The following is a 21,738-nucleotide window of genomic DNA, read 5'->3' as shown; positions in this document are numbered from 1 at the left end:
CTGTGCTCACACATCTGGACAAAAAGAACACCTATGCACGCATGTTGTTTGTTGACTTCAGCTCAGCATTCAACACTGTCATCCCAACTAAGCTAATAGCCAAACTCGGAGACCTGGGTATCAACACCTCCATGTGCAACTGGATTTTGGACTTTTTGACCGACAGACCCCAGAATGTTCGATCTGGCTCCACCTGCTCCACGTTCATCACACTCAACACTGGTGTACCACAGGGCTGTGTGCTAAGCCCGTTTCTCTACTCCCTCTTCACCTCCGACTGCAAACCTGTGTACGAATCTAATTCCATCATCAAGTTTGCAGACGACACTACGGTGATTGGTCTCATCAGCAACAACGATGAGACTGCCTATAGGGAGGAGATCAAGCACCTGGCCACATGGTGCACTGAGAATAACCTGCTCCTCAACACCACCAAAACGAAGGAGCTCATCGTGGACTTCAGAAAAAAGTCAAGAGGCACACACGACACCATCCACATCAATAAAATGGCTGTTGAGCGTATCTCCAGTTTCAAGTTCTTGGGAATCCACATCTCGGCGGACATGTCTTGGACAACCAACACCTCCTGCCTTGTCACCAGCGCCTTTTCTTCTTGAGGACACTGAGGAAGAATCAGCTTTCCTCAACTATCCTGGTGAACTTCTATCGCTGTGCAATAGAAAGTATTCTGACCAACTGTGTTACAGTGTGGTATGGGAGCTGCTCTGTTGCAGAGCGCAAGGCACTGCAGCGGGTGGTGAAAACTGCCCAGTGCATCATTGGGACTCAACTACCTGCCATCGAGCACATCCAAAAGAAACGCTGTCTGCACCGAGCTCGTGGCATCCTTAAGGACTCCTCTCACCCAGCCCACAGACTGTTTTCTCTCCTGCCCTCCGGTAGGCGTTTCAGGTGCCTCCGGACCAGGACCAGCAGACTAAAGAACAGCTTTTTCCCCAGAGCTGTTTCTTTACTGAACTCTAACCCTCACTGATCCACTGTTGCTTATAGTAATAACTATCTGTATATTATTTTTTGTACATATCTGTAAAAATTCTGTTGATAGTGATATTCATCTGCATATAGTATATTATATTCTGTACATATCTAGCTGTAAACTCTGCTCACAATAATAGTTATTTGTATATTATATTCATAGAACTAATTTATTTGGAAAAATAATTGTTTTTAATTAGTATCCACTCTATATTGATTCAGTACATATCCATGTACTGCACTTATGGAACCACTGCACTGATATCCTAGCCTGGCTGCGCCCTCCTACGCACTTCCGCTCAATTTCATTTTACTTCAGTACTACGTCTGGGATCGCTCCATATCCTTAGGTTTCCAGAAATCAATTTTTTGTAGGACCAATCAGCGAATAGAGGGAGTGGCTGAGAACGATGACGTTAATGTAAGCGCGTCAGTTTCAGTTAAGTAATGGCAGCGGAGAAAGACGTGAGAAAAGCTATTCGGTCCGTTGTTGGAAAAGAAACTGCCGAATATACAGAATTTAAAGCCGGATTGTTATCGTCTCACCTCTTGTTGCACAACTGAGGACCAAGTGAAGGAGGCAGAAAGTTTGGAAGTTTGTGCTGGGCAGCTAGTGCACGATGACCGTGACATTTTGGACGGACGGTTTAGCCAGGTGTTCGCGGTGTTCGGAAGCCCCGAGTCCTGGCTGCTAAACTATTGTTGAAGATCCGCTCAGGAGTCATGTCAGTCGCTCATATTCCCAACTGTAAATTTACTGATTCTTGTGATGAATAGAACATTTTGAGCCCCTTTGTGTACTCGTGCAGGAGGTTGGTGTGTCAGTTTTACATGTTGTAAATCATACAAATTGGTTGTGATTTAAAAAAAATAATTGTCATAAATAAAAATGTGAAAAACCATACTTTGAAGATATTTGATTTTCAGTTTTAGCTGGCAATGGTTGATTTGTTTTACTAAAAAAACTAAATGCCATATAAAAATGTACAAACACATACTTTGAAGACCATAATTAAGGTAATTAAGAAACAATAAGACGTAATATGAAAAATTGTTGTTTATTACACATCTGCAGATAGAGACAGACTGATCATTCACTGTAGCAGCTAACGTTACAGCATTTGCGGCAGATCAGAAAACGACCACAGCGGCGTATTTGTAATGATTAGACACAGCTTCCACCGTTGGATGTATATATCACTGTCCTTCGTGTCAAATATAGCCTACATTTCGAATTAATAATTGTTCCTAGATTAACAAAACCTGCGGCGCTCCTTGACTGAAATCCTATGGGCTCTATGCACGGCGTTATTTCCGGTGAAGGATTAAGGATGCTCGATAACTTCCGCCGATCATAGAGTCCAATGCAATACCGAGAATTTATATTGAATTTTATACTCCATGGTTATACTAATGAAACGTTAGTCACAAAAACAGATAAAACAGACACCCCTCGTTGTGTTTATGCTTCTTTTTAAAATTATATTAAATAAACATAACTATATATAAAATTACATCTAAACGTATGTACGTTTCGTTTCAAAGACGGGAGGACAGTAAATATTGAAGACTCTGCCATAATCCCGTTTTCCTCGGTTTTCCTCCGCTTTAATCTCCACAACCGGAAATGGACGAGCATCCTTACGTCAAATGCGGAACTTATGCGTGCATATAGCCCATTGTAAACATAATCCTCTTCGGCGCGTGACATACGTCACTCACGACACCCCGTTAGCGATTGGCTATGGCAGATTGTGAGTGACTTTGGGCAGATCCAATAGATTTGAACTTTAATAGTGAACCCGCCTACAAGGAAGGAAACGTTTCTCAATGGAGCGGTTCCAGACTCTATGTGGAAATGAAATGAATGACGATCACTGAGAAATGGTCTATTGTTTAAAACGCAAAAAACATTTATTATTTTCAAGGTGAAAAGGATTCATTTGCCTTGATCCACGCCGAAGAAAACGTCGAAATGTCACGTTTTTAATAAAGCAGCTTAATAAGTAAAATGTCTATTTTTCCGGTGTCCCCCAGCTCCTTGTTTAAGCAAAAGGTACGCTAAAACAACGTATTACATCGACGTTAAACCACTACCGTGTTAACCATTTAACCTTTTAAATACTCGACCTAGTTCTGTTGTTTAGCAACGGGAAGAAACTCCTGTAACTTCAGTGCCCAACCCGGTATCACGACAAGACGTGAAATAATCACGTTGGTCCACTTTGGAAAACGTGTAGATGTCACGGTTTAACTGCAGTGATAGTTTAAAGTCCCCGTGAAATCAAAATTGAACCTATTTACTTTGTTAGCGCATATTTCTAGTCTTGTGGTGAACAATTAATCCGTGCAAGTAAAAATATATTTAAAAAATGTTTTACCTTGGTAATCTTTAATCAAAATCTGAAAAGTTACTTCCGGTCTGGAACGGTTTCTTTTTCTGATGACGTAGGTTTCACAACTTGGGTGGGGAAACGCTTAACCACTCCCCTCAAATCGTTAGTTTGCTATGAGCGAGAGATGGAGAGGAGGAGCGCTAGAGTAAAACCCTGCCCTCTGTTCAATATTCCGTTTCACTTGGAAATACGTCACAGCACTGGAGAAAAATCGTTTGCAACTTCCGGTTCACGGGGACTTTAAACTCAAAACCTTAAATAGGGCTATACTGCCCTCTTGTGTCAAATTCTTTCTATATTTATTTTTACACCAAATAAAACCAAACCTGCAAAAAAAAAAAAAACCATCCGATAAACCCTTGAACTCAACAGCTTCAGTGGCTCAGTTGATAAAGATTTGGGCTTTAATCAAGAAGACCTGAGTTCAAATCCCATTCTTGCTTACGTTAAATTGTTGTGATTATATCAAACAAAGTGGCCAAAACAACATTTCTCCAGCCGACAAGACGTGAAATAATCACGTTGGTCCACTTTGGAAAATGTGTAGATGTCACGGTTTCACCCCTTCAAACGAGAAACTTCCACTTAAACTGAATCTTAAACTTACCATAACGACCTAGAGCAGTGTGTGGTGTGTGCCATTCCACATGTGGCCTCTTTTGTTTAAAGATACTTTGCTTCCATCTAGTGTCGCATCTGGGCGTTGATCTCGGCTGTGATTTCCACTTATTCTCTGTCAGCCAATCATGCAGAGGTCGCTAATGAGCGGCTGTTGATTAATGACACACTGATGAGTTTGAGTCTGATCTGCAGACTCGGAGGGCAAACGAATGCATGGCTTCAGTTCAAGATAAAGTTGCTGCATTAAATCTTGCAGGGAAATTATACAGCCCCATGAACCGACCTCCCGGTAATGCCAACTTTATGAAACTTCAAGCTAGTGTGTTTTAAATGTAAAGATAGAAGATCAAATACTTGTATGTTTCTTCAGATCGCAGATTGATCAACAGACCTCAAAATGAACAGACCAACAAGGTTCAAAACAAAGAAATCTGGAGGCACATCATCACTGTCCTGCAGGCCCAGGTGAAGGTGAAGAAGCGCAGGCAGCATCTGAAGTCTCACGACAGCTGCTTTCTGGGCTCTGATGCAGTGGATGTCATCCAGGCTCATCTGACTCAGAGCCAGGTTCTGGGAGATGCCCTGGTCTCCAGAGTCATGGTGGCCCGTCTGTGTCAGGTGCTGCTGGACTGCAAGGTGTTTGAGGCGCTGGGAACCAAAGGTCTGGGGAAGATCAGTAAACCAGGAGTCTTCCAGGACAGCAGCAGCAGTCTCTACAGATTCCTGAACACCGAGGATCTGTCCCAGGACATGCTTGAAATGGCTCTTTTCCCTCACAGTGAAGAGAGCATTATGAACATCACACCATGCAGGTGTTTCAGATATCTGTGGATGTTTGTGGTGCAGCACTGAATGTTTTATAATGATTGCGGTTCTTGATCTTCGTAGGCCGGACATCCTGTTATTCTCTCACAGCACACCTGTGAAGCCGGGTCAGACACTGGATCGGCTCATGGAGAAGCTGGACTTGACTGGACTTGTCGGTTCTCCTCCCGATGAATATATTCCACCCTCTGGTGAGAGCTTTGTTCAGATTTGGCTTCTGTTTGAGGTACAAAAGCTGTGCTTGTATACTTTGCACTGTAATCTACTCAGTGGTTTTCTCATGTCGAATGTTAAATGCAGTGAATGGTGTTACTCTAACTAAATAACCTGCTAAAGTATCTTTAAAATGTATTTTAATTTGAATAGTTAAAGCTTGTCTGTCTCGTTTTTTGTTTTGTTTTTTTCAAACTATTATAGTTACATTTATGTAACTCTGATGTGGCAATATAGTATATTGCAACATTAAATGTTTTGTTTATTTAAACTCTCTCATAATCTTAGAACAGTTTCAATTTAAATTTAGGCATACAGTCTTTTTTTCCTAATTTTGATCCAATTTTGTTTAAAATAAAAACTGTATTAAATGCTTGTCATTGTTAGTCAAAAATAAAATAATAATTTATTTGTAAATCTGTCAGGTGGCATTTTATTAAAAAAAATAAAATAAAATGTATATATATATATATATATATATATATATTAAAATGTATGAATATTTTTATTTTATTAATATTTCACACACACACACACACACATATATATATATATTATAAAAAAAATATATTTTTTTTATAAAATGTATTAATATTTTTTAATCTACTATTAGATAAAAAAATATTAATACATTTTATTAAAAAAATAAAAAATAAGAAAATGTATTAATATTTTTTAATCTAATATATATTTTAATTATAATTTAATTAGTATCTTGAGGCCACGAGTTAGTATCTTGAGGCCACAAGATAGTTATAGTTATTTTTTTTTTTTGCCAAAGTGGGACTAGGGGGGCTCCGTAGGGGTATGCATACTGTGAAATGTTTTTTTTGTTTGTTTGTTTTTGTTTTTTTTCTGTGAAATTTTTTTTTTGTTTGTTTGTTTGTTTTTTTAAATCCAAGCACTTAATTCAGCGGACTTTGAACGCTCCAGGGCTTTTATGAAAACAGTTTGGCCTAAAACACTGTTCGCGGTCATCCAATTTGAAATCTCGACTACAAACACATTTTTCAGATTTTCATCACACATTTACGATTCTTTGCAGTGTTTAGCCGTTGCCTACAACTGAAAGAAACTCCCGCTGAATGTTTAATTCTTGCACCTGAGAACGATCGACACCATTATAACGGAGCGTTTGCTAAGAAGTATTTCCTACTCAAGCAAGGCTGAATTTGACTCTGGTTAGCGTATCCATAGCAAACTGGTGGGAGTGACCATGGACAGCAGCATGCCCAGTGCATTATGGGTGTTGAAGTTTTCCTACCTATTCAGCAAAAGAAAAAAAACAATTTTCTCTTTTGAAGTTCCCCTTTCACAGTTTGTTGATCTCTCCTTCAGTGGTCAGAGAAGTGTGGCAGGAGCAGACGGTACGCAGGCTGTCCCAGCTGATAGATCTCCCCCTGCTGGAAGGGGTGCTGAACTGCGCACGCATCGTCTCCCCCCCGTCCCGCGGCAGAGATAATGAGCCAGGCCTGCTGTACACCAGCAGCTACCTCGACCGAGAGGTTCTGAAGGCCTTCAAACAATCACAGTGAGAAATCTTCACCTTTAACCGGTCAAGAAATGAAACCTCAGATGAGCCTAATAAGAGTCTTCCTCCATCCAGAGCTGATGTTTGGTTGTCGGCAGCCATAGACCTGCTGGATTTCCTTCCGGATCATCTGGTGGTGGAGGTGAGCAGAGAAATGCCCACGTTCGCCTGTGAGGAAGAGGATGGACAGGTCAGACCCTCAGTCCACGATGAATGCAAATTGCTGCTGTTTCACGTGCTGGAAAAACACTACGGACACGTGGAGCGCAGGCCTCTCCTCTGTGACAGCATGGCAGACGTCTACATCCAGATCATGGAACTCCTGGGTGAAGCTAAATGACTCATTCTTTCCAAAATAAACCAATGTTTGTGTGTGTGTGTGTGTGTCTGAGCATCTGTTTACCTGTATATCTAGCGAATGGGATGTTTGAAGGAGCTTTGGAAGTCCTGCAGCTGACGCTGAAGCTGCTGTCTGCGTCTGCACGCGAGGAACTGCGCAGACTTCTGGAGTTCATGGCAGCGGCTGCAGACGCTGCGAGTGTCCGGCTGCACAGAGAAGTGAGGAGTCCTAATGCATGTGGGGAGTTATTCACCACACATCTGTCATGTTTCCGCTTATTTTGAGTCTGATTCTTCAGATTGAAAACCGGGTGGTTGTGAAGAAGACGTTCACCAGAGCCGTCATCCAGAGCAAGAGTCTGACCAAAGGAAACATGGACTTGCTGATGCTCTTCATGCTCGACAACCACCAGGAGATCTTCAAGGTTTCTCTCAGAAAGTGATGATCAATAATGATATCATTCAGAAAGAAGCTTTTGTGCATTACAGTTTGACCTTTTATTAGATTCCAGGTTCTCTTCACAAACTGGTCAGTGAGAAACTGGATGAGATTGTGAAACAAAGAGATTCTACGTCTACCGGTATGGTGTTTACAGTGTTGAGTAAATTATTAGTATTATTTTTTTTTTTTTGGTAATATTTAAAATTTGCTTTATATTTTGTATAATTATTATTTTTTTTTTTTCATTTTGGTTATGATTCATTTGTCATTTTAATCACTTGAATTGATTTTTAATTAATTTAACTAAAATTAACTTATTTCAGTTATATTTATTAACTTTTTTTAATCTAATATTTATATTTAATTTCAGGGTTTTTTTTATTTATTTTCATTTGTTTTCTTTTTCATTTCAGTTTGTTGTTTTCCATTTCATTTGACTTTTTTAATCTAATATTTATATTTCATTACAGGTTATTTTTATTTATTTAGTTAGGTTTTTTTTTTCAGCATTCATTATAATTTGCTGATTGCCAAGGCAACATTTCTATTTTGACTTTATTTCATCTAATTATATTTGATTTCAGTTTTTTTTTTCATTTTATATATTTATACTTTTTTTCTTTCCAACTTTCATTTTAATTTGTTGTTTGCCAAGGCAACATTTCTTCAACAGTTTTATCAAATTTATTTTATTTCAGCTCTATTTTGTTTATATGGTAGGCTATTGTTGTTGTTTTTATTATTTTTTAATTGTCTATTATTCTTTATATTCTCATTTCATGATATATTTATAATAATGTGCTTTGTCACTTTTAGTTTTGTTTTATTTTACATTACTATTTTGGTCATTTATTTAATTTATCTATTTGGGTAAATTTATAATTGTTTTAGTTAAATTTTATTTTGTTATTTTAGTGCTTTATTTAAATTAACAAATGTTTTTAACAATTTTACATATTGAGAATAATCCTGGATATTTATATTATTGTGTGACCATTTAACTTAGCCATGCTAATGTTCATGTGACAAGTATTTATTGCATTTATCTTCTGAATATTAGACACCCCACTTTGTCAGCGAGTGCCAAGAGACGCGTACACGGAGACCATAAAGAACGTGACTAAAAACGAGCTGTACTCTCTCCTGAAAAACATCGACGAAAACACCAAATATTCCCTGAAAGAGAAGAACCGACTCCTGGCACAGTTTTATAAGGGACATCCAGACATCTTCACGCAGTATTTTGGGTCTAGACTGAGCACACTAAACCTTGAAGTTTAAGTTCATGGTGTCCTGGAAATGCATTTTTTTAATGTCTTAATCCAAATAAACATATATTTAAGTGTCAAATAAGAACAGGGTGTGTGTCTTTGAATAGCAGCAATAGGTTTTCCTCCTTGGTAGGAAAATAATTCCTGATAGGTCTAAAAATACATTTAGCTTCATCATAAATAATAAAGTTTCTTCATGCTGGCATGTGCGGAGAGTATTTAACCATTGTTTATACCATGTTTATAGCCTGCAGTAGTTTGTTCTCTCACCCCTATACTTATACTTTTGAATAACATTTATAGATAGAAGTGAGAGTGGTGAGAACAAATAGGTGGTTCAGTGTTGCAATATTATGTTGATAGCTTCATAAAAAAGTGTTAAAACACAGCAACCTATCAGATATTGAGGCAGAAATGATTTTTTGTGCTTTTCATGCTATATTATTATGCTATATTATTGTCTTTAATTAAAGTATTGTACTGAATGGGCTTTATGCACAGCTGCACTACTTCCTGAACTTAAGCCAGCTCCTTGTTTCCTGTCTGCCATATATTGGCCAAGCTTGATTAATTCAGGAGTGTCTGATTATCGTTGCCGTGACTTCTGAGGTCAAGCACACCTGAGTTAATCAATTTGTCCAATAATGGCAGACAGGAAACAAGGAGCTGGCTGAAGTTCAGGAAGTAGTGCAGCTGGGCATAAAGCCAATTCTGATGCACTTATCCTTCATGGTCTTCGTTTCCTGTGTACACTTCTGGGTTTCGGGGTCTATACGACCCCAACAATTGATTGAGTAATAGTACAATTAATATATCAATTTTTTGTTTACTTCTCATCTATTCATTATTGCTGTGTTTTCGGAGATATAAAGTACTTTTGTATCCATATTACATAATTCCTCAACTACACCATTAGCTTTAGCATTAGCATATAAAATATTTTTATGATACATTGCATTTATGCCCTAGTACTTGGCCTTCATTTCTGTGTAAAAATGTTCAGATTTATGCCGGATTTTTTTTTTTTTAACATGAAGAAAATATATTTAGTTTTTTTTTTTTTTTGAACATGAAGAAAATATATTTAGGTTTTTTTCCCATTTCCCATTCATTTCAATGTGGAGTCATATTGTATGGAAGCTTATGTGTAGCATTATTCAATTTGAAATGTAACATGCAAAATGAAAAACTGCAATATGTAAAATGGCATTGCATTTTGTATTTAAATTTACATTTTACATTACCATTCTAGCAACGTTTGGTGCAAAATGAAAATAAAAATGAAATGACATAATTTACATTTGCAATTTCATACACTAGTTTTAATATGCATATTGAAACGCTTTATAAGTGGCAAAATTAAAATGAAATGCATTACAGAAATTATTAGATATGTGTAACATGTTAAAGCAAAAACTGTGCCAAAATGATCATTCAAATGCTATTTTTATTAAGTGCATTTACACTCACAGTCAAGACACTCGCGATTGCATTTTCACGAAATGCCCCGGAATGGATGTAGCAAAATTCATGCACTTTGAAAATGCAATCCGAGCCGACCACGCCCCCTCCTGGCCTGTCAATCACTGCATCAAGGCGGGCCTCCACAGTTTTTGCTTGAATATGTCACACATATCTAATCATTTCTGTAATGCATTTTCATTTTAATTTTGCCACTTATAAAGCGTTTCAATTATGCATATTAAAACTAGTGTATGAAATGGCAAATGTAAATTATGTCATTTCATTTTCATTTTGCACCAAACGTTGCTAGAATGGTAATGTAAAATGTAAATTTAAATAAAAAATGCAATGCCATTTTACATATTGCATTGTCATTTTGCATATTACATTTCAAATTGAATAATGCTACACATAAGCTTCCATAATATTGAACCCTAAGACCAGAAATGTAAACATTTTTGTACATACCTTCTTCAGAATCAATCCCAGGTGATGAAAAGTTACAAAATCTTATTCCATTGAGATGAAGGGAACGGTTTTTGGGTTTTTTTGTTAAGTAAAAGTCGATTGGGGTCGTATCGACCCCATGACCCGATTGAGGGTTAAAAGTATGTCGCAAGCGTTTTTAATGAACTAAATTTGCTGAACGTTATTACAAACAAACCATAACCTTTTATTTAGTGTCCTGTGCCTTTAATGCTGATGCGTGCGTCTCGAGTAGCGCCTCTGGCTCCGTCCATTCTTTACGCGTTTCAAACTCTGATTGGCTCTTCAAACCTAGACAGACACAAACCCGTCCAATCAGAATCCGTTGGGTTGGGACACGTCACATTTATCAGCGTGCGCTTCCAGCGGCTGTTCTCAGATCAGTTTGAGAGGGTGTATGTTCCCATAGTGATCATACTTACTCATCTGTTCCTGGATCAGTTATAGGTGCTCAAATCCCGCCCGGGTTTGATCGTAATGTCTGGGGCGCAGCTTAAATCTCCTCCCCGGATGCCTCAGAAACCCTAAAACACAGTCATCGCCACACACACAGTTTTTTCAGGTCGTTCGTTCATGGTGCGGATCTGTGAGAAGAGAATGAAGTTTTTGGTGGCAGTCACATTGATCGTTGGCTCGGTGATTTTCCTGCTTTTCCCGAGCGGATCAGAGGCGGATGAGAAGAAAAAGGGACCAAAAGTCACGGCTAAGGTACAGAGACGCTAACGTTACATGCACTGCAACATTGAATCTGGCCTATTGGATACAATTGATGGAATTCGAATTACTAATGTTGCGTTCACACTTAAATTCAGCGTGATAGATTCGTGGAGTCCATTTCTTTTTGCTTGTAAAGTCTCGGTTTTGCTTTTTTATTTGAATTAACCAAAGTTCATTGGTTTTCTGCAAAATATAATATGCTACGGTCGGTAACACTACAGACATGTTTCATATTTTAATACTGCAGCAGTATTTGTCACTTAAACCGAAGTCTAAAGATAAGTGGGGGGTTTGTGGTCTCTTGGTGGAGTGGAATTCCTATGATCTAATGCATCTCCTGCAGAAGTGGTTTCTGATGTACTGGTGTTAACTCTGGATTTGGTGGGTTGTTTTCCCAGGTGTACTTCGATATCAGGATCGGAGATGAGGATGTAGGACGGATAGTTATTGGACTCTTTGGAAAGACTGTCCCTAAAACAACGGAAAATTTCCTCCAGCTGGCCACTGGAGAGGTGAGTGTGTCTTTCCACTGGGGGTCAGTATTCATGAATCACAGTCAATTGAGACTAAACTGTGTGATTTCGATTTCCAGAAAGGATTTGGTTACAAAGGCAGCAAGTTTCATCGGGTGATTAAAGACTTCATGATCCAGGGAGGAGATTTCACCAGGGGAGATGGAACCGGAGGTATTGAAATACAAAAGATTGAAATTTTTACCATTTATGATGTCATAAGATTAGAACTCAAAAGTTATCAGCCTAATACTACAAAAAATGAGTTTGAGGTCGCTTAAATGCCAAAAAAACGCCCAATAAACTGATTTCTAACACCTCTTTCTGTCTTTATGCAGGTAAGAGCATCTATGGAGACCGTTTCCCTGACGAGAACTTCAAGCTGAAGCATTACGGTCCTGGTTGGCTCAGCATGGCCAATGCCGGCAAAGACACCAACGGCTCCCAGTTCTTCATCACCACTGTCCAAACGCCATGGCTGGACGGAAAACATGTTGTGTTTGGCAAAATCCTAGAGGGCATGGTGAGTATATCCACTCTGTCCATCTGTAGAGGCGTTCTTCCTTCTATATGATTCCTGACTGGTAAAGTTCAGGTAAATAAGTGCTTTACTCCAGAGAGATTGTGCTAATTTTGAGCGTTTCCCCCTTTGCCTTCAAGGACGTTGTGAAAAAGATCGAGGGCACGAAGACCGATGGCCGAGATAAACCTCTTAAGGACGTCACAATCCACGACAGCGGCAAGATCGAAGTGGAAAAGCCTTTCGCAGTAGCTAAAGAGTAATTTAAGTTTGAGGAAACAACGGGACTCTGGGCTTAAGGGGATTTCATTTGGTGCCACTAGAGTTCTAGTGGTAAGTGAGTGCTTGTGTGTGAGTGTGTGGTCATTGGAGCTCCGCCCCCTTCGTGGGACCATCACTCACCAGTCCTGATCCGCAGAGCGGCACATCCTGGGTCCAGTTCTAACAGGCATTCCAATCGGTCCGGGTTCTGACCCACTTCAACCTGCTTTTATAATCAAATCTTCAATAAAGGATCCAGGTTTTCTTAATGTGTTGTCTCATTTGAATAATTCCTTGTTTTGTTTTTTTTGACCAATAACTAATCAGTCTTTATTTAATACACAAAAATACACTTTTAAAATACAGACAAATGGTTTGGCACAGTCAAAATCAGTGACCTAAACCATGGTTTGAAATGTGAATTTCATAATGAAATGTAAAGCTGATTTATATATATATATTATTACAGAGTTTAAAGGAACACTGACTTTTTTTGGACTTTAGCTTATTCACTGTATCCCCCAGAGTTAGACAAGTCCATACATACCTTTCTCATCTCTGTGCGTGCAGTAACTCTGTTTGATGCTCCTAGCTTAGCACAAAGACTGGATGTAAATGGCTACAGCTAGCATACTAATCCCAAATAACTGACAAAATAATGCACATTTTTTCCTATTTACATGTTGTGGTTTGTATAGTCACAGAGTGTACAAATAATAAGGTAATATGAGACACATATCTTTTAACCATATACATATTGGGAACTATATTGTCAGAAAGGAGCACTGCTACTTGGGCGGAGTGATAACCGTAGCAGTGCTTCGTCTTCTGAGAATATAGTTCCCAATATTTATACGGTTAAAGGATATCTGTGTCTCATATTACCTTGTTATTTGTACACTCTGTGATTATACAAATCACAACATGTAAATAGGAAAATTGTGTTATTTTGTCTCTTAATGGGATTATGCTAGCTGTAGCCATTTATATACAGTCTTTATGCTAAGCTAGGCTATTGGTGGGTGCGTCAGATAGTTACAGCACACACGGAGATGAAAAAGGTATGTATGGACTTATCTAACTCTGGGGGATACAGTGAATAAGCTAAAGTCCAAAAAAGTCGGAGTGTTCCTTTAAATATCTCATGAGACCATAAAGATTTGTCTGAAGGGCACAAAACCAAATAATATTAACAATCATTAAGCAGCGCAACTTTTCAACTTTGACAATAAATGGGTCTTGAGCTCCAAATCAGCACATTTATTTTAAACTAATATCTCCCAATATAGTATAATATTTAATATAGTAACAAAGTACAATTAATTCTACATCATTGTATAATACTATTTTTGTCCGAATAATTGATGGGACTATTTTCTTTGATTTTAAGGTTGGAAAATGGACCGTTTCTAGATGAGATTCAGTCGATATAAACATGCAAAGGCACATTTAGACAAGTGAGGTTGCTAGGTAACACTGCAGTGATGCACTTATGTTCTCTGTGACTCTGGTAGGGAGCTGATGTCACTTCTGTTTATGGTAATGATGGGGATTCTGGGATACACGGACAGCTCTGGTGCACAGGCGAGGACACTGGGTTTACCACAGACCTTCTTGAAACTCACTTTGACGTCTCGGGGGTACATACCCTGCAGGACACCGGCCGCCACGATATCAGGAAGGTCTGTGAGGGGAAATGACCATCACACACAGTTTCCCAGGATGGTTTTTGAGTGTAAAAAAGACATTTCTGTAATGAAATATCAACAATCTGTTTACCTGATTTGGATTCAAGCTGGTAAGGGTCTGCCGAGAAACCAACTACTCTCTGATGGAATGACTGAAATCTATAAAAAGACATCGTTCAGAGAACATGAATGCGGTTTTGAATAAATTTGAATCCAAATCTAGGAGGTGTTATAAATAATGAGGATGAACACACCTGTATCCTTGCTCTTGACAGTCGTCTGAGTGGTTTTCACTGAAAGGACATTAATAAGTAAATATTGTTATTCATTTCCTTAAATAATAATGCTCTTAATTAACTGTTAAAATAAAGTCCCCTTTTATATGTTTCTAATTTTATTTTGGAGATCTTCTACAACAGGTTTGAATGCATTAACCATAAAAACACTATTTTTCTAATAATACACACTGCAGCATAGGCTGTCTGTGTCTGAAACGCTTTGATAAAGGATTCAGTCTCTCTTAACCCCTCCTTTCTGAGAGTCTACTCTGCTCTGATTGGTCAGATGGTTAAATGAAGACCATAATCTAGCATTATGCAAACGTATTACAAACATAAGTAGGTCCAAACAGGGAATAAGAATCGGTTCTTCCTTTTAGGCGACAATAACTCGATTCATTGAGCACTCTGATCTATGAAACTTTGAAGGCAATGTGCAAAAAGCGTAATGGGGGACTTTAAAATGTGGAGGCATTGATAGAATACACTGATAAACACATACTCAGAGCTGCAGGTCTTGCTCGCTGAATGAAAATGTTTGACCTGCAGGAAGTCCAGGAGCTCTTGAGGAACAACATCATTCTGATACAGAATCACCTGCAATTGACAGACAATTAAAAAGACATTAAAAAGACAAAGAGGATGATCAAAAAATACAGTAATATTGTGAAATATTATTACAATTTAAAAAACAATTGCTCAATAACCATTTATTGTTATCAATTTTGAGAACAGTAGTGCTGCTTAATATGTTTTGAGGATAATTATGTTTTTCTAATCATAATTTGATGATTAGAAAGTTCAAAAGAACAGCATTTATTTGAAAAAGAAAATTATTATAAATGTCTTTACAGTCACTTTTCACCAATTTGCATCTTTGCTGAAAACAATTCTTTCACGAAAATAAATTCTAGAACAGTAGCCTGTCTAATAATAGAAAGCATACAATAAGAGTATTTATTCCACACAATTATATTAAAATATACACTAAAAACAAAACATTGAGGGGTGAGAATGGTAAATTAGGAAGAATATAGGCTACTACTACCCTATTTGTGAAGTATGCTGCACGCAGACTGTGACTTTGTGTCAAAATGAAAAAATAAAAATAAAAGGTACTTAAAAAAATGAATAAGGGTCTCCACCTGGATGTAGTCTTCCAGTTCCTGTTGTCTTTGCTCCAGTGGTTTGGTTCGCAGGTGCTGGTTTCTCTTACTAGGGAAATCGGGAGCACGCACAATCTTCTTCAGCTTCCTGTGCAGCGTCTGAAAATCACTGTATCGCCGCAAAACAAAGTGTTTCCTTCCATTGAAGAGAATCTCCACCCTGAAGAGCTAAAAATACAAGAAAGTCCATATTACAAAACCTGTAAACGATTAAATCAGACTTCACAAAAAACGAATTAACTACCACGAGACAACATAATTGTGCAGCGATGATTAATGACCAGCAGGAGGCGCCAGTGCTGATTCTCCAGCGTCAGCGCGCCCTCTAGAGCTCGGATGTGCTCACGGCCACGTTACAACAGCAATATTAGTCAAATTCAAGTTCGCTTTCCATTAGAATTCATTCACCTCGTCAAAAATAACAGTACAAAAGTTTAGTCTTAATATAGGCCGTCTAAATTTATACAGGTTAAATCAGCACAGGTGTGGCAATTCTTCAGGATCACACCCTCTTTACAAAGACTCGTGGAGCTTTATTGTCAACAACACAATGAAATGTCAATGTGATATATCTAAACCTTTCATCTCCAGCGAACCTGACCAAACAACAGTATTTTTGCTGGTTCAATCAGGCATTGAGCTCCATGTGAGAGATAAAAAAAAAAAAGCATGTGTATTGTGAATGGGAAACTCCATAGGAGGATATTAGGATAAAGAAATAGCTATAAATCTTGCAGTTTCACAATACACTGATAATTTTGTCAAACTCCCAAAAGAAATGTTAGAAATGACTTTTGACATGAGGTCATGTGATGACAACTGATATGTTTGAATGGTTTTGATTACTCATAGGCAGAATTCAGTGAATTCTACACTAGGACTCTGCCAGTAACCTTGCTGTGTGTGAGCAGATCTGAGAATTAGCCGTTTCCCGTTTTCCACCCATAACAAAGGAACACAGAACATTCAGTTCCAGCAAACATTTCCCACTGTGAGCTCAATCTTTCGCTTCTCAATACCTCAAATATTTTTCTCTCCGAATCCGAGGCAGGCAGAGAGAGAGAGAGAGAGAGAGAGAGAGAGAGAGAGAGAGAGAGAGAGAGAGAGAGAGAGAGAGAGAGAGAGAGAGAGAGAGAGAGAAATAAAAATGATTGTTTCTCAAGCATGTATTGACAAGTCTGTGCTCAAGCATGCTCAACACAGTGATGAGAACTATTTATGCAGTGTTATGATCAGCCCACACTTAAAAAACTCAGGAAATTTAGAGCTATTTAAGCATTTTTACCAACAAATGAAAGCAAAATATTCACACTGCTCTTTTCCTTACAATGAAAGTGAAGACTGTCAAACACCATAAATAAGTTTATACATACATTTAAATTTAATATAATATGTAATATATATATATATATATATATATATATATATATATATATATATATATATATATTATAAATATATATGTAAAAATAAATTATTTAAATATATCATATTTTAAAATATGAATGCTCTTTTTCTTACAATGATGGTGGATAGGCTGTCAAACTAATTGCCTTTTAAAAACAAATGTATTGGTGCATGGCTGCCTCAATCCCTTTAATTTTCATTTTATGGAAAACATTTAACAGAAAAACTCACATAATGGCTTGGGGGGAAACTCGCATTTAAGGTTTGGAACAACATGAGGGTGAGCAAATGATGACAAATTGTCATTTTTAGTTGAAACGATGGCTGTGAAACAATTAATCGCGATTAATTGCATCCAAAATAAAAGTTTGTGTTAACATAATATGTGTGTGTGTGGTGTCTATAAATATTTTGTATATATAAATACACACATATGCATGTATATATTTGAGAATTTTTTTTTATTAATATATCAAATATTTATATTTATGTATAATATTAATTTAGTATAAATATATTAGGGCTGTGAAATGATTAATCATGATTAATCGCATCCAAAATAAAAGTTTGTGTTTACATAATATATGTGTGTGTAGTGTGTATAATTATTTTGTATATATAAATACACACATATGCATGTATATTTAAGAAAATGTGTCATTAATATATCAAATATTTATATTTATGTATAATATAAAAATATAAAGTATATAAATGCAAATATTTCTTAAATATATATTATGTAAACACAAACTTTTATTTTGGATGTGATTAATCGCGATTAATCGTTTCTCATCCCAAGTTGAAATATCCCTTCAAATCAGGCACTTCTACACAATTAGCTGTGAAATTCTAGTACACCGTCTAGAACGTATGTCTTTGTTTTTTTGCTGAGCTTTCTGGGTAAAGTGAGTAAGTGTAGGCGGGTGGAGAGAGCATTGGTTAGCCATGCGGACACACGTCTGTTTCGTGTTTTCAGATTTAGCCCCAGTTTCTCCCTCACTCGTTCTTATAGAGCTCTCATTGTTGCTGATGTTCAGAGCTGGATACTTCCGCTCGGACGAAGAACTTCTTTCGCACACACAAATCGCTCTATTCATCTTTCTCGACTGTGACCTCTGACCTCCCTTCTTCTGAAGTTCTCCAGTTCTCTGTGTTCAGAGATGTTTTCATGGCCTACTGGATCTGACAGGTGTGAGTGTGTGTGTTGGGCATTACGGCTTTGACTGACATCAGCATGTTGTCGTGTGGTTTGTGATTCAGCTGTTCTACTTTTAGCAACTGCCTGTCGAGACTTCTGTCCACAAAAGCTCCACCACTTCTGATAGGTCAAACAGAAAACACCGGATGTGAGAGAAAGGCACACGTTCTAGTTCAAAACAGTCAAATATTAGAGTTTGCTCAGACAATTCGACTCTGAACGGATGAATGCACAAAAATACGCGTCGTTTTAACTTGAGGACACAAAGTCTCAAGTTAAATGTTTTGCATCATGCATGTTTTGAAAGCACAGTGACTCTCTTTCCTTCGCTCTTGGCTGGGTCGGTTCTGTTGCAGCTGGACGTCACACGACACACATGTTCTAGTATTTAAAAAAATACAAGAATAAACGGTGTAAATTACTCAAATAATCCAGAATTAAGAGTTAAATTCAATACTCAGAAAAAAAAAACATTTCGATTTTTGCTTAAAGAGGCCATATTATGACCTTTATAAAGTCTTGATTTTGTTTTTTGGGTCTACTAGAATAGGTTTTCAGAGGTTTTTTTTCGGAGAGTCTAGTCCAAATACGGGACAATTTATTGTTACAATAAGACGGCATCCATTAAATAAATAATATAATAATTTACACTATGCTATTATTGTATACTGTTAACGTACAACAACACTGAAATGCAAATAGCACCCCCTAATCCTACCCATCTCCGCCCCTTGATCCCTAACCCCACCCCTAATCCTACCCATCTTTGCCCCCTGATCCCTAACCCCGCCCCTAATCCTACCCATCTCCGCCCCTTGATCCCTAACCCCACCCCTAATCCCACCCATCTCCGCCACTTGATCCCTAACCCCACCCATCTCCGCCCCTTGATCCCTAACCCCACCCCTAATCCTACCCATCTCCACCCCCTGATCCCTAACACCACCCCTAATCCAACCCATCTCTGCCCCTTGATCCCTAACCCCACCCCTATCCAACCCATCTCCGCCCCTTGATCCCTTGATCACTATTTGAGGGGGCACCCAGTTGTAGCAGTGTCCGAAACCACAGTGGACATTATCGAGCGCACTCATTCAATCCCACAATAACGAGTGTACAACCGATGTACGCTAAACGGCTATAGAGAATACCCATAATGCACCGAGGGTCATGCTGAATGAATTCCCAGAAGATGGCGCTTGCAGCCAACCAGGCCTCAACCTTTTTATTCATCGTATGCATTGGGTGGGAATTATGTAAACAAGGAATATTGTGACATGTTCCTTTGCAGAAGAAAACTCAGGACTACAATAGAGGTGTTTTAGGGAGTTCACAATGGCAATGATTTAGAGAATAACGCCCTTAAGAGGGACTTTATAACACTGCAGATCTGTTTCATGCTCAAACAAACAGCAACAATAGCTAGCTACGCTAAAGAAAGTTGAAAATATATTAAAAAGCTGAGATGAGTTGAGATGTTTCACACCGTCCAAAACCTTGCGTCATTAAACATGTTCTGTCATATTCCTGCTCCTTTAATTCCTTTAAGTGTTGACAGTAGAATTGTGCATATCTATTCTTAAGAATTGCATAGACTATTTCGTAATTTTTCCTTAGGCGTTAAAATCCGCTGAAGACACACCTTGGCACTTACCTGACGTGTTACCTTATATTATATTGCATTTAAAAGCATGCATCTATTGTGCTAATAATAACACTATGCTCGTAATTGTTTTTGTTGCTTCCTACTAAAAGTAGCCAGAGTTGGAAGGTCATCATTTCTGCATTGTTACAACAAGCAGCGTGGCTTGCAGAACATGACAACAACTTTGCCACAACATAAACGTGTCTGATAAATGTTTCTGACTTTTGTTACGTGTATTTACATGACTTAACTAAGTTTACAGTGAACCTTCTTACGTCTTACAGAATATTATGTCATGAATACAGCATAATCTGAAATACAAGGGACGTTGCAATAATTTATCATTCACAGTTAACAATGTTTCTGCAAAAACTATAGTCAATACAGGCTAGTCGAAAATGAAGGAAGATATTACATAAATAGTTTGATATCTAATTAATTCACTATAATTTTACATAAAAAAAAAACTGTAGTTTCCACCTGTGGTAAGTTTATGTAATGGATTCACTAATAAATTAAATTTTAGCCTTCAAAATTAATGATATACAAAATCACGTGCAAACCGTCAAACTCACGTTCGAGCTATACCCTATTTTAGTCTTACTGACTGAGGAACCACAAATCAGTAAGTTTCAGTGTGACTTACTTTGCGCAACTTTCCTGTCTCGTCCACTTCCCTCATGAGAGACGGAATGAAGACCTCGATGACTGGAGACACACACTGATGATCCAACATCCCAAACACACACAGATCACAGACTGAACTGAAGATCAGCTTCGTGACGTGCTTTGATCAATCCGCCGTGGATCTCCCCAGAGTCCAGAGCTCCTCCTCCAAACACACACACGCGCCCGCGCGCGCGCACAGCTGAGAGAAATAAAGCCATTCATACAAAGGATACGCTTTTTGTGGTTAAGAAAGAACGTAGCAGTGTTAAAGACCTAAATGTTTTAATTAATTAATTAATTCGCATTAAAGAAAAACACACTTACCAATCCAACTCGGAGTCCGTAACCAATGCCAGACGGTAAAAAAATTGTTTTACATAAACCGAGGGATTAAAAAAATATCAATGGCATAATGTTGTCATCTCTGGCTTATGCATTTTTTTGTCCAATCAAATGCTCTCTAAAATGAAATTGTCCTGCCCTCTAATAATGCCAGCGAATCACTAGTCAACACTGTGATGTAAACTAATACCTATTCGCTATTAACAAATTAGTGTCTCACAGATTTTTCACGTGTGTTTTAAACATAGACTGTAAAAAATGGTTTTAGAGTTAAAGGTAGAGTAGGCAATTTCTGAGAGGCTAGCATTAGAAAGTGTCTCCAAAGCCACGCCTCCTCCGAAACACACACGTCATGAACGCGCACAGCGTCATAAAACAAGAGATGGTTAAATTACCTCATGTCTCAAAGCACATTGAGATCCGAAGTTATGATGTCACTTTGTAGAACAACTCGGAAGTTAGCGGCGCATGGGTCCCCTTGATTGAAAGCTGCATTTTCCCCAAAGACTTTTGGAAATTGCAAAAAATAAGATCTTTTAACAAAGAGTTGTGACCCTTACATGTTTTGTTTATAAAGATAATCTTTACAAGTTAATCCAAAATGTATACATTTTGCATTTTGAAGCCTGTATAACGTTTAAAAAAACAGAAGCAGACACAATAGAGTTTATAAAACCACAAGCAGGTTAAAAACCGGTGTATTTTATGTCACAGATCAAAACGTGAAAATATTTAGAGGCTTTGTTCA

The 21,738-nt window shown here is 37.9% G+C and overlaps 3 protein-coding genes across 3 annotated transcripts; 2 read left to right on the top strand and 1 right to left on the bottom strand.

The window, feature by feature from the left end:
- Nucleotides 1–4,109: 4,109 nt before the first annotated feature.
- Nucleotides 4,110–8,716, top strand: depdc7b (DEP domain containing 7, paralog b). The gene is made up of 9 exons (XM_039669530.2): nucleotides 4,110–4,302; nucleotides 4,384–4,825; nucleotides 4,902–5,029; nucleotides 6,390–6,582; nucleotides 6,658–6,908; nucleotides 6,998–7,140; nucleotides 7,221–7,346; nucleotides 7,427–7,502; nucleotides 8,424–8,716. The coding sequence occupies exons 1-9, from the start codon at nucleotides 4,227–4,229 to the stop codon at nucleotides 8,642–8,644; spliced, it is 1,656 nt and encodes a 551-aa protein (XP_039525464.2). The 5' UTR covers nucleotides 4,110–4,226; the 3' UTR covers nucleotides 8,645–8,716.
- Nucleotides 8,717–10,982: 2,266 nt separating this feature from the next.
- Nucleotides 10,983–12,863, top strand: ppib (peptidylprolyl isomerase B (cyclophilin B)). The gene is made up of 5 exons (XM_039669751.2): nucleotides 10,983–11,292; nucleotides 11,700–11,813; nucleotides 11,894–11,987; nucleotides 12,152–12,336; nucleotides 12,474–12,863. Exons 1-5 carry the CDS (start codon nucleotides 11,158–11,160, stop codon nucleotides 12,594–12,596), a joined length of 651 nt encoding a protein of 216 aa, XP_039525685.1. The 5' UTR covers nucleotides 10,983–11,157; the 3' UTR covers nucleotides 12,597–12,863.
- A 976-nt stretch (nucleotides 12,864–13,839) lies between these two features.
- Nucleotides 13,840–20,793, bottom strand: snx22 (sorting nexin 22). The gene is made up of 6 exons (XM_039669750.2): nucleotides 20,626–20,793; nucleotides 15,706–15,894; nucleotides 15,063–15,157; nucleotides 14,537–14,575; nucleotides 14,374–14,441; nucleotides 13,840–14,278 (listed from the first exon to the last, which is right to left on the bottom strand). The coding sequence occupies exons 1-6, from the start codon at nucleotides 20,713–20,715 to the stop codon at nucleotides 14,085–14,087; spliced, it is 675 nt and encodes a 224-aa protein (XP_039525684.2). The 5' UTR covers nucleotides 20,716–20,793; the 3' UTR covers nucleotides 13,840–14,084.
- Between the last annotated feature and the right edge of the window lie 945 nt (nucleotides 20,794–21,738).

This window comes from Pimephales promelas, chromosome 25, assembly GCF_988280905.1.
Source record: "Pimephales promelas chromosome 25, fPimPro1.hap1.1, whole genome shotgun sequence".
NCBI classification, from domain to species: domain Eukaryota; kingdom Metazoa; phylum Chordata; class Actinopteri; order Cypriniformes; family Leuciscidae; genus Pimephales; species Pimephales promelas.
Note: the sequence above shows the minus strand (reverse complement) of the source record. Positions and strands in the feature narration are given on the sequence as shown.

Excerpts from the sequence above, each read along its gene's own strand:
- depdc7b (XM_039669530.2), top strand. The coding sequence starts at position 4,227 with ATGGCTTCAGTTCAAGATAAAGTTGCTGCATTAAATCTTGCAGGGAAA. Across the intron at positions 4,303-4,383 it reads CCCCATGAACCGACCTCCCG|ATCGCAGATTGATCAACAGA; the intron begins GTAATGCCAACT and ends ATGTTTCTTCAG. Across the intron at positions 5,030-6,389 it reads TGAATATATTCCACCCTCTG|TGGTCAGAGAAGTGTGGCAG; the intron begins GTGAGAGCTTTG and ends TCTCTCCTTCAG.
- ppib (XM_039669751.2), top strand. The coding sequence starts at position 11,158 with ATGGTGCGGATCTGTGAGAAGAGAATGAAGTTTTTGGTGGCAGTCACA. Across the intron at positions 11,293-11,699 it reads GACCAAAAGTCACGGCTAAG|GTGTACTTCGATATCAGGAT; the intron begins GTACAGAGACGC and ends TTGTTTTCCCAG. Across the intron at positions 11,988-12,151 it reads CAGGGGAGATGGAACCGGAG|GTAAGAGCATCTATGGAGAC; the intron begins GTATTGAAATAC and ends GTCTTTATGCAG.
- snx22 (XM_039669750.2), bottom strand. The coding sequence starts at position 20,715 with ATGTTGGATCATCAGTGTGTGTCTCCAGTCATCGAGGTCTTCATTCCG. Across the intron at positions 15,895-20,625 it reads AGACAGGAAAGTTGCGCAAA|CTCTTCAGGGTGGAGATTCT; the intron begins GTAAGTCACACT and ends TTGTATTTTTAG. Across the intron at positions 15,158-15,705 it reads AACTGGAAGACTACATCCAG|GTGATTCTGTATCAGAATGA; the intron begins GTGGAGACCCTT and ends TGTCAATTGCAG.